This window comes from Atractosteus spatula, chromosome 4 (assembly GCF_055471065.1).
Source record: "Atractosteus spatula isolate fAtrSpa1 chromosome 4, fAtrSpa1.hap1, whole genome shotgun sequence".
NCBI lineage: Eukaryota > Metazoa > Chordata > Actinopteri > Semionotiformes > Lepisosteidae > Atractosteus > Atractosteus spatula.
The window spans coordinates 43,814,232-43,827,219 of NC_142709.1; the positions used below are offsets into that span (position 1 = coordinate 43,814,232).

At 37.0% G+C, this 12,988-nt stretch overlaps 1 protein-coding gene across 1 annotated transcript in view; it reads left to right on the top strand.

The window, feature by feature from the left end:
- The first annotated feature begins 216 nt into the window (after positions 1-216).
- LOC148836351 (uncharacterized) overlaps positions 217-12,988 on the top strand; it is a 44,718-nt gene continuing 31,946 nt past the window's right edge. The window contains exons 1-5 of the mRNA XM_088914139.1: positions 217-438; positions 549-810; positions 3,985-4,332; positions 5,449-5,799; positions 6,112-6,286. Coding sequence (XP_088770265.1) covers positions 217-438; positions 549-810; positions 3,985-4,332; positions 5,449-5,799; positions 6,112-6,286 — 1,358 coding nt within the window. The remainder of the gene's footprint in view (positions 439-548; positions 811-3,984; positions 4,333-5,448; positions 5,800-6,111; positions 6,287-12,988) is intronic.

A 12,988-nucleotide genomic window follows, 5' to 3' on the forward strand; every position in this document is an offset into this window, starting at 1 on the left:
ATAAGATTTTACATCTGAAGGAAGATATGGTAAACTTTGTCCACGGTTTTATTTCAAAACCTCGACGCCAGGACAAACAGAGCTGGCAGCCCTAGGCCCAAACACAGGAGGAGGAGGGGGAGAAGGAGCGGACACCTGGCGCAATTGCGGAGACACACGTTCAGACCCGCGTTACCGTCTATATTGCTAGCGAATGTACAATCACTAGATAATAAGATGGATGAACTGCATAGTCTGATTAATTCGCAGCAAGAGATGAGGGAATGTTGTGTTTTCTGTTTTACTGAGACCTGGCTGAACGCAAACATCCCTGACTCAGCTGTGCAGCCCTTCGGATTTACAGTTCATCGCACGGACCACTCTGCTGAAAACACTGGCAAACAAGCAGGAGGTGGCGTGTGGTTTCTTATCAACAGCTCCTGGTGCACGGACATTAAGGTACTGTCTCAGTTTTGTTTAGCTAATTTGAGTACCTCATGTTAAAATGCCAGCCCTTTTATTTACTTAGGGAATTCAGCTCTGTTACTTTAACCACTGTTTACATCCAGCCACAAGCAAACGCTGAGGCAGCGCTTAGTGAACTGTACAGCGTGATAAACAACCAGGAAAGTTTGAATCCTGATGCCATGTTTATCATTATGGGGGAATGCAATCTCAGGAAATTTTCGCCAATATTTCACCAGAACGTCACCACGGCGACCAGAGGCTGTAACACCCTCGACCCTGGGCTGTACAGGAAAGCCAAGTATGACCTGAAGAGGGTCATCAGACATGTGAAAAGGGACTACAAATACAGGCTTGAAATACAATGTGGGGGCATTAACACAATGCGCTTCTGGAATGGCCTGAGGGCTATCACAAATTACAAAGGACAAATGGGTGTTATTCTTCTGAAATATGGTTTAGACTTATAAATATCAATTATTCGTGCCTGTCACGCCCTCTGCTGCCAGAGGGCACTCCTACTCTGTCCTGTCCCTAGTTTCCTGCCTGCTGCCCTTCTGGTCCTTCTCTTTCCCTTGGGCTATATATCTCCGGGTCTTGCACTCTGACCTCACTCAGCATTGACGTTCGGATGTCCTGAGACCCACCTAGCACCAGGTCGCCCCACGTCCGCTACCTGAGGGCATAGGTTTCTATACGGCACTCCTGAACTCTTTGCACTAACGAGCCCGGGCCTTTTTCCCGTTCCGCCGCTACGCATATGGGTCTTTTTTCCACTCTCCTGCTCTCCACAGTTAGTCCCTTTGGACGTCCATGACAGTGCCATTAGATGGCGCACACATTTTTTCAGGCAAGTTTAATGAATGAACAGAAAGCTGCTTTTTCTAACCAAAATACAGTACCCAGCAAAGTTCTTTTTTTCATCATACAAAGTAGCATACCGAGTACCACAATGCAAAAAGTCTCATACTATTGGAGTACCAAGGAATAAGCGACAGAGCTCTGTGAATTCTTCTTCCCTTTGCAATATCCTGCCTTTGTGAAGCTGGGTTTCCAGCACTTGCAGTTATCAAATCCAAGTTCAGATCAAGAGTCAATGTTGAGAAGGAGATGCACGTTGCCATTTCAAAATTACTATCCAGTATTTGTAAGGAAAGTGTCGCAGTGTTCAAAGAATACAATCTTAGTTGGCATTTTTCTACCAAACATGCTAACTATGTTAGTAATCTGTCATGCGAGGAGTGAGGTAATAGAGCTTCCAAACTAGCCGCTACTTTACAGGCTCAGCAAAATGTATTTTTCCACCCTTCTACTATCCAAGAGGCTAGCACAAAGGCAAGCTACCTGCGTGCATCTAAAATTGCTAAACAAAGCAAGTCACTCTCTGAAGGGGAGCTTTTGAAGGATTATATGATCGAAACCATATATATTCTTTGTCCAGAGAGCAAAAACAAATTTGAGAAAATAAGTTTATCACGCAAGAACAGTTACCCATCGGGTCGAGGTAATTGATGAAGACTTGGCTTGTGACTTGAATGTCAATTTTTATTCAATTTTTATTTTTTTTATTTTTAAAATATTTTTTTTCTCTCAGGTTATCATTAAACTTGAACTAATAAGCCTATAGTAGTTCAAGTGGGTAGCTGCATCAGCATGCATAGGCTTATTAAGGAACAAGTAATAGGTTTATTCCATGCTGAAAAGAGAAGAAAGAAAACACAACATTTCGTGTTTGTGTTTTCTTTCTTCTCTTTTCAGCATGGAATAAACCCATTACTTGTTCCTTAATAAGCCTATGTTGGATTCTAAACCTATATAGGGCATAGGCTATCTGTAACAGCAGCCTGAAGTGGCCCACTATACAGTTTAAAAATTGTATGTGGCCCCTGGGACAAAAACGTTTGCCCACCCCTGGTCTATTGTCTAAATTTATTGTCCATGTCTGTTTGTCATTTGTGCTTATTTTTTTTTCAATACTGTTACTGGGTAAAGCTGAAAGAGTAAGCATTCCAGTACACTTGTTGTATATGGCAAATAAAAAATCTTGAATCTTGAATCTTGACTTGTTCTTATTTAAGAGCCAGGCTTCCGGTCCTTTTCTCATTAACATTATTTCCTAAATATCCCACAATATTAATATCACAAACACAAACTAGTTAAATACAAGTATTTCAAGGAACCCTGTAGTTTTGGAAGTATTGATCACAAATACTGTATGTGAAATATCTCATCAGTAACTGAGCAATGATCTCCTATAGGTTGCACTATAATGTGTGGAAGAACTTTGATATGAGAACAGCAGCAGGTGTTTAGTCTTTCCGTCACACACATGGAACAGTTACCTTCTATTCACCCAATCAGAAGATGCCTGTTGTGTTCCAGGATAGGACTCCCCTGTTACCCCGAATTGGAAGAAACAGTAAGAAAAGGGTTGGATATATAGAAAGACAAAACCTTAGGATCCTCAGTTAATTGCAGTTTTCAATATATGCTTTAAAATTGCTAGTGAAGACCATGTTTTATGTAAAGTCCAAATGTGCCAATAGTTCTTTGAAATACAGGTATGTTCACAATATTGAAACAATAAAATACTCTGAGTTCCTCTACAGTACATTGTGAAGACACTTAAATATAAAAAAAACAGTAGTGGGTGTTTGATCTTTCACTTACACACAGGAATGTTGTCTTCTCTTCACCCAATCAGAAGAGTCTGGGTGTTCCCCCCTATTCTGGCGTGACAGTGAACACTTCCATTGCCTTTGATTCAGTGAGCTGGGGCTCAGGACAGTTGTCATCTGATCAGAGGTGCTGTTGAGATGATTAGACTCTGGATCTCTTTCTGGCTTGTCGGGAAATCAAGTAAGTGCAAAATTATCATTTAAATGCAGAAGCATCACACAAAACTTTTTTTATAGCTCATCATGAAAATATATATCCATAGTAATTTACATACATCAAATTAATTAATCTTAAACTCCAACACAATATTTCTGGACCAAACTTGGGTCACTGTAGGGTTTCTCCAGAAATACTGTAAGTGTGAAACCAAATATTTTCAAGTTAATTAAATAAATTAATACATTAACAAATTAGATGCTGAGTTTTTAGATATGTCTGAAGTAAACTTAACAAATGTGTTCTTTTTTACAAATATTGAAATGATATTTCAATGTAATGACCATTCAAATAATTTTCAAAAATGAGACTACATTTCAGTAATGGATCATAAAAGCTGCAAGAAGAGTGACATTTTTTTCTATTTTTCTCTCAAGTTTTTAAAAGCTAAAATTGATTTTTTATGACAAAGGCAAAACTTCAAGTAATTCTGATACAGTACATGTGTCTTATCAATTGATAAAAAAAAACTATGGCATTATTATTATTTTCATATTTTTCACTATTTTTTTACATTTTTAAAAGATGAGCAAATATCAGATGTTCCTTGAGAGTGTAAAAATTATAATTACATTACACATTACTTTACACTCCAGGCATTTTCTTAATGTTGTCTCAGTAGTAACTGTTGTATTTGAGTTTCAGATGTGATTGTTGATAATTCTGTGTCTCAGCCACATCAGTGGGTGCACGCTCAGCTTGGAGACTCTGTCACTTTGGAGTGCATTACTGAAGCTGAGAATATTAAAACTTGGTTATGGCTCAAGCTCATCATTGGACAGGCACCTCAGATCATTGTAGCAGATTATTATGGAAAAAAAATGTTTCATGAAGAGTTTAAAAGCAATTCACATTGGACAGCGAAGAACGATGACAAGAGCTTCAATCTTACACTCTTGAAGGCAGAATCCTCAGATACTGGAATATATTACTGTGGAATACAACTCTATAACACATTCTCCTTTGGAAATGGGACCTTTCTGATTCTTAAAGGTAAACTACATCATAATGTTCAATAAGGTATTCACGGACGCATTTTATTTCAAGAATATGTAACTTTGTAAACAAAATTGTTTAAATACAATTGAAATCACAAGAGTAGTATTTGTATATTCTATCTATCCATGCATTTCTAATTACTTTATCCAGTACAGGTTTATGGCCGCAAACTGGAGTCTAACCCGGCAAGCAATGGATGCAAGGCAGGCTACACCTTGCTAGTCCATTGCACGGCACACACAGACACAAGGATGCACACACTCATGCCAAAGTTAAAAGTGTATGTTCTCCCCATGCTGGTGTAGGCTTTCTGCAGGTAATCAAAATACATCCTGGTAAGTTAAATGGCTGCTGGGAAAATTGTCCCTAGATGTGAGTGTTTACTTGTCTATGTGGCTGCCCCGAGAAGGACTGCAATCATATCCAGAGTGTACCATGCCTTGTACCTGTTACTTGCCAGGATAGGCTCTTGCTGCTTAATGAGCCTGAATTTGAAGAAGTAGTTAGGAAATCAATGGATGGAGCTTCATTTGGTAGGAACTGGCCAGTTCGGTGCTGACTCACATTGTGCATAATAGGATGATTTTTAAAAACATGCACTGCACATTATGATTAAGGCTGCTGGTGATGGTGGATTAAAAAACATTATACATATGGAATATGTTAAATATAGAGAGGGTTTTAAAGAATAAACTATTGCTTTCTCCACTTCACAGTTATCACTATTACAGTTGTGAAATTCTGTTCTTGTCAAGAAGGTTATGTTTAATACAAATACTTTGTATGCATAAAAAAATTGAATAATACTCTATTTTATATACATACATTGAATTTTGCTGTTTAATGTTCATGTTAAACTAAAATAGAAATGTTTAAAAAAGAAAAAATGTTAAAATATGCATTCTAAAGTTTTTTTTTTATTTGATACTAATGTATATTACTCGATATTAATATATCACAATGACTTAATTCAGAGTACTATTTGGATTTTATTAATAATAAAAAAACTTCCAGAATATAAATTTCATGTAATGTGACATGTAACACAGAAACATTGGAGAGATGTGTGGCAATTTAATATCAAAAGAAATACTTTCCGTTTAACTACAGATTCAGGATTGATGAGCAGGAGTATTGTGCAGAAGCCTGTGTTTGTCCCAGTCCAGCCAGGAGATGATGTAACTCTGCAGTGTAAAATACACACTGAGACCCATGCAGGAGAGCACAGTGTTCATTGGTTAAGACATGGCTCAGGAGAATCCTTCCCAGAAATAATTTACACTTATGAAAACAGGAATGATCATTGTGAGAGGAACTCTGTGGCTGGGTCTCCTACACAGAGTTGTGTCTATAACCCCCCCAAGAGGAACCTTAGCCACTTTGATGCTGGGACTTACTACTGTGCTGTGGCTACATGTGGAGAGATCTTGTTTGGGAATGGTACACTGCTGGAGATTACAGGTAACGATCCTTATTGTCATTACACTTCCTAAAAAATACATCAATAAAGTATCGAATATAGCCACTAGTGCCAGGCTCTATGGACATTTCCATTCTAGAAATATTCATCTTTGTGCATTACTTAAAACAAAAATATATACAGTATATGAGTGTTTTTGATAGATATGCAGGTAGTTTATTAGGAAAGTAATTTACAGTACATATTGATATGTGTTTAACCTTTCAACAGTAAAGTGTGCCATACCCTCTTTTTGATTATTTACATTGCAGCATTAGTAACTTTACTGAGTGATGGTACATATTTTACGGCAGATAAAAATGAGCTCTATCCTGTTGTCCTGGCTTTGGGGGCAATAAATGCTCTGTGTATGATTGCGATTGCTGTCCTCGTCTGGATCAGAAACACACTGCATAAAGGTGAGTTTTGTATCACAATACAGGGATACAATGAAGGAGAACTAAATGAAAAAACAGAACAAATAATGAGGTAATTAAGTGCCTATGTCTTAATGCTAGGAATAACTTAACGAAATTAGACAAGAATCTACAATATTAGTAGGCAGTTATGATGTTAGTGGAATGACAGAAATCTGGCTAACCAAAACTGATGGAGCGGAATGTTACATTAGATACACTTTGCTCTGGAGAGACAGGAAATATAGAAGAGGGGATAGGTTTAGCATTATACAGTATGTCAAAAGATTATTCAGGCTCTGGAAATAGACTACAGGAATAAAAAAATCAAGAATATCAAAATTAATGTTATTAATTAATGTGGGTCAGACCAATTAAAAATAATATTACAAAGGTATAGTGTAAAGAGCATGCTCTAAATCATCAAAATTATTATTTTGATTATAATTCAATACTGTATAAAGAAGGAACTAAGAAACAATGTGCATAGGAAGAAGTGGTTTACGATATACATGTACATGAGACTTCATTTTTTCCATGGGAAAATTAATGGAGAAAGACTTACAGTATATGAATATTAGCAGCAGAAACTAAAATGGTAGACATGGTTAATGAAAGCGTTCTTGGTTTTTCAGAACACCTAGAAAATGAAATGCTTGTACAGAACATGTCTTCTCAAACAAACAAGATATAGTGATCCATAATGAGATATCTATTAAAGTGCAAAGTAAGAGCTTACAATTTCTGTTTCTCAATTATGATTCAGTTTCAAGCTCAGAGAAAATTTATGTTAAGTGTGAGTACAGATGCAGCCATTCAAAATGCACGGGCAATACCGCATTATTTTGCGGTGCGCTTTACACAGTCTACCGCGAGTTACCATAAATTCTCCTACAGATGCAGCCATTCAAAGTGCGCGTCACAGACACGTACCGCAGGTGACGTCGCTCAGTATGACGCAAGATGACGCGTGGCACCGCAGTACGTGATTGGTTGACCGACAGGGGCACTCGTGGTCCGTTGGTCTGTCGTAGAAAGACTTACAGTAAAAACGTCTTTGCTGTGCCCGTTGTAGATATTGAATTTTACCACTGAAGGGAAATCTTAGTAGCTGAGCATAAAAAGAATAGGAGCATACTGTAACGCGTGTGAAGGCCATAAACGATATTAATTTTGGAACATAAACATACAGTATATACTGTAGCTGGTCTTGGTACTTTAAAGAAAAAAATACACACCAGTATTCCATTTCTCCCTAAACATTTTAAGCTTTGAAGTCTTTAACTAACATGATACCGGAGTCAACAAGCATACTTTTAGAATTTGATTAAAAGGGAATATAATATGGAATCGCGTATCTAAAGAATTTAATAACGGTATTCGTGTGCTGCGACAGGGCTGTGTAGGGCTTTTTCGCCTGCCTGTTCATGCGAGCTGTCTTCTAGCCGACTGGTCTAGGTGCGTGACTAGCAACTGGGAGGTTGTGTGATCGAATCCAGCTGGTGCCGGACTTTTCTTTTAACAAACATTTCTTCGAAAAAATAGAATAGCGATATTATGGACAATAAATTGACTTTTATATTTCAAAATATCGCAACATGAACGATATTTGCGATATTTTGAACATATCTTCCCTTCTGACAGCGGTTCCTCCTTCTATTGTGTGTGTGTGTGCAACAGAGTAAATTTTTATAGAGAAATGGAGGCTGGACAGTATGCGTTACAATATAAACATTTATATTGATTTAAATCGTGTTCTGATTTAAATCGCAAACGCGTGTTTAATTATGTGTTTTTTAATCATAATCAGGCTAATGCATTTCTACATTTTCTGTATGAACCAGCTTAGAGGTTCATACAGAAAGACAGCTTGTGTTTAAATTGAGTGTAAGGTAATTTATGCTTCTAAAGTCATGGTCAGCATTTATTATTGTACTGTGCTGTAAACTTTTTCTGTGCCTAGTCACATTATTTTATAGCGTTTTTATTGCGTTATTAAATCCGGTGGCGCTGTGTGTTAGAGTAGTTTCCTGACTCCCTTGTCACATGGTCTGTGATTGAATCCCATAGAACTATGACTTTATTTTTTAACAAACATTTCTTTGAAAAAATGAAACGTTTCCCTTGGTCAGAGATTAAATAAAACCTCACTCGCACCAAACAAATTTATATTTCTAAATATCACAAAATACGTTCATTGTCTTCCAATCGAGTCGAGTTGACATTGGAAGCCTGCCACACCCGGACTGTTAAACCAACGCATTAGCACGTCAAAGCCCATCGAGGGTATTGAGCCAGTATTGCCTTTAGTATTCCCCCCTCTCCCCTCAATTCAATTCAATTCAAGGTGTTTTATTTGCATGACAGATGGGTACAAGCAGTGTTGGGTATGTATATTGTAACGCTTACGGCAGACAGGCACTGTGTAAGAGCCGGCGCACCAGAGCAGCGCACCGAGGGAGCGTCTGCATTTCTAACTTAGTTTTTAAAATTAGTCAAGCAATATGAAGCATCTCCTTTTACTTAGTGCCTGAGCATAAAAAGAATAGGAGCATACTGCAACGCGTGTGAAGTCCATAAACGATATTAATTTTGGAACTTAAACATACAGTATATGGCTGGTCTCGGTACTTTAAAGAAAACATACACACCAGTATTCCATTTCTCCTAAACATTTTAAGCATCGAAGTCTTTAACTAACGCGATACCGGAGTCAACAAGCATACTTTTAGAATTTGATTAAAAGGGAATATAATATGGAATCGCGTATCTCAAGAAATTAATAACGATATAATTATATTCATGTTGCAAAAGAACTGCAACGGACATAAAAACTCCCTTGCTTTTAACAGAGCGTTCCATAATTTCTAACTACGAAAATGCCAGGTGAAAGGATTTGTAAACATATTTTGTTAAAGCAAGTCAGAACCCATTCAGAGCCTACATTACATTTTAGCGTTTCATTCTGAGCAGAAGACCCTCACACCTGAAGAAGGGGGAGGTGTTTTTCGCTGGAAATCTCGCCTGCTTCTACTTTACAACCGGAGTGCTGGCTGTGACGAATTAAACCGGTATTACAGGTTACAATCACAGACCATGTGACATGGGAGTCAGGAAACTAACACAGCGCCACCAGATTTGATAACGCTATGAAAACGCTATAAAATAATGTGACTAGGCACAGAACAAGTTTACAGCACAGTACAAAAATGCTGACCATGACTTTAGAAGCATAAATTGCCTTACACTCAATTTAAACACAAGCTGTCTTTAGCCCTCTAAGGTGGTTCATACAGAAATGTAGAGATCCAGGCTCAGAACACACAGCTTCATTAGCGAATACATATGCAGGACAACTAGAGAAGACGTTTTACAGAGGATGGATTTTTAGAAACATCCCATCAGTGACATCACTGAAGTCAACTCCTAGGTACTGTAACTGTCGTGTGGATAGTTTCACAAGAATCAGACAAAGGTTTAAGCATCGCTTGTTCTAGATAAAACTGCAAAAAAAAACAACAACCCATAATGTACTTCTTTGCGGCTCTGTTTGCCCAAATCATATATTCACAACGTGAAATCTAGAAAATAATATTACGTAACCAAAATCCGCAATATGGAAACAGAACCTGTGTAATTGTTGATAGATGATGTACTCGTAACATTTTTTCAAGACGAACTACAACATTTAAAAAATGACTTGTATGTACTTGATATCTCTAATCAATCCACGGGTCCCAGCACGAAACGAAAGTAAAACGCATACCGTTTCGCGCTTCTTATTAGTTGCTCAAAAGTAATTTGACCGTATGAAATGCATAATATAAACCTAGAAACATATACGTGAGTAGTACTTAAGCACTGTAGTATCGGTGTTAAGACATACCTCTCAAATACTGTAAATCAAGTTAAAAATATCTCAAGATTCTGGTCATAATGAAACCATGTTTCGTGTATGTTTTCTTTAAAGTACCGAGACCAGCCATATACTGTATGTTTATGTTCCAAAATTAATATCGTTTATGGCCTTCACACGCGTTGCAGTATGCTCCTATTGTTTTTATGCTCAGCTACTAAGATTTCCCTTCAGTGGTAAAATTAGATATGAATATTCAATACTTAAACGGGCACAGTTAAGACATTAAATATACATATACATACTGTATACAGTACAGTTTGCATACGGTAATATGTTTATGTCCCTAAATCAATCTCTTTTATGAGCATGTGAAAGGCATGGTGAATCACTGTACTTTGCATGATTGGAAAAAAATGCGTGATTGCGAAATGCTGTGGCGTTACTTTTACAAAGACGGTCAATGAAAAAAAGAATGTGGACCAGGGCAATACTTTGAGTTTACAGCTTGTCCAAGGTCATTTATTATTAATACTATTATTAATATCTTCGTTAAAGACTTTGATGGCTACAGCTCAAACATGAGAGGTTGAGCTTTATTAGCTCCACCTTGCGGAAATTCCGGATACTATTATTTTGCTAGCGGTATTTACCGGTAACTCGCGGTATTTACCGGTAGCTTGCGGTAGACTGCGTACAGCGTACCGGAAAATAATGCGGTATCGCCCGCGCATTTTGAATGGCTGCATCTGTATAATACCTCAAGTAAAATAATAGTATCCGGAATTTCTGCAAGGTGGAGCTAATAAAGCTCAACCTCTCATGTTTGAGCTGTCGCCATCAAAGTCTTTAACGAAGATATTACTAATAGTATTAATAATGAATGACCTTGGACAAGCTGTAAACTCAAAGTATTGCCCTGGTCCACATTCTTTTTTTCGTTGTCTTTGTAAAAGTAACACCACAGCATTTCGCAATCACGCATTTGCTTCCAATCATGCAAAGTACAGTAATTTTTGAGAATCGATTCACCATACCTTTCACATGCTCATAAAAGAGATTGATTTAGGAACATAAACATATTATCATATGCAAACTGTACTGTTTACAGTATGTATATCTATATTTAATGTCTTAACTGTGCCCGTTTAAGTATTGAATATTTATATGGAATTTTACCACTGAAGGGAAATCTTAGTACCTGAGCATAAAAAGAATAGGAGTATACTGCAACGCGTGTGAAGGCTATAAACGATATTAATTTTGGAACTTAAACATACAGTATATGGCTGGTCTCGGTACTTTAAAGAAAACATACACACCAGTATTCCATTTCTCCCTAAACATTTTAAGCATCGAAGTCTTTAACTAATGTGATACCGGAGTCAACAAGCATACTTTTAGAATTTGATTAAAAGGGAATATAATATGGAATCGCGTATCTAAAGAAATTAATAACTATATAATTATATTCATGTACCACAACACAAGAATAGTACATGCTGTACATTGTCTGTTGATAATGTTTCTGTAGTGCTTTTTTAGCACTCTGCACGTGACCTTGCCGGTGGCGCTGTGGGTTAGCTTCCTGATTCCCATATAACATGGTCTGTGATTGAATCCCGCTGGAGCCATGAATTTTTTTTAACAAACATTTCAAAAATGAAACGTTTCCCTGAGTCGGAGATTAAATAAAACCTCACTCGCACCAAACAAATTTATATTTCTAAATATCACAACATGATCGAATTTAAGTCATTTTAATAACAATGAATAGTCACCTAGGTGTTACAATATAAACATTTATATTGATTTAAATCGCGTTTTGATTTAAATCGCAAACGCGGGTTTAAATATATGTGTTTTTTGATTCACAATCAGACAAATGCAACATAAATTGATATCTTTGTCTTCTAAGTATCTTAATAAACTTTCAGCATAGCTTTCTCCCCGTTTAGATTTATTTTTTCCTTGGGATCTTGGGATCAAACGTGGAAAGATTAGATTGTAATCGTTTTTATTTTTTAAATACATTTCAGAAAAGTGTAATCTATACTAAAAAGCTGTACACCACCTGCTATAAAGATGCATATTGTAATACTTTCGGGTTCGGATAGGACAGACACAAGAACTCAGACTTGTGGAGTTAAAGCAAGTTAAAGCCTTGATTTTATATATCACCTTTAAAAGTGGCATCTCAAAGCAAAGTAAATACCCAACACTGATTGTACCCATCTGTCATGCTAATAAAGCACCTTGAATTGAATTGAGAGAGAGGGGGGGAGGGCGAGCGAGAGAGCCAGGACAGACAGGCAAATAAGATACACACCACAGACATTCACAACAGCGACATATCATAAAACGTTTGCACATATAGTTAATTTATTACTTGGTTTTCAAAGTGCAATGAAATACAGTGTTGTTGTTGTTGCTGTTATTGTTGTTTTTATCCTGTAAAGCGTTTTGAGAAGCCACCTTTAAAGGCGATATATAAAAGCGCTGATTCTTATGGAATGTGTTCCGCCGGGGATTTAAAATTATTACTTTTTTAATCGTGTATCTAAGGAAATAGCAGTATAACCTTGTTCATGCACAAACAGTGGCATGTTACATTATTAATTTGGGTGTCTCCTCTTGCCAGAAAGCTCTAAATTGCATTTTGAGTGCTGTTTTTGACTTTTTTTAAATTGCAACCCATAAATAAAGCTGATACTGTTTAGAGTTTTAATTATTTTAAACTGTATTACAGCAGCACAATGCACAATGCAACGTAAATTGCAAAAATGCACTTGGAATCTGTCCGAGCCCTACTCTGTCAGGCATTTTCTTATACTGTAACGGACACAAAAACTCCCTTGCTTTTAACAGAGCGTTTCATAATTTCCAACTACAAAAATTATTTAAACTGCGACACTTATC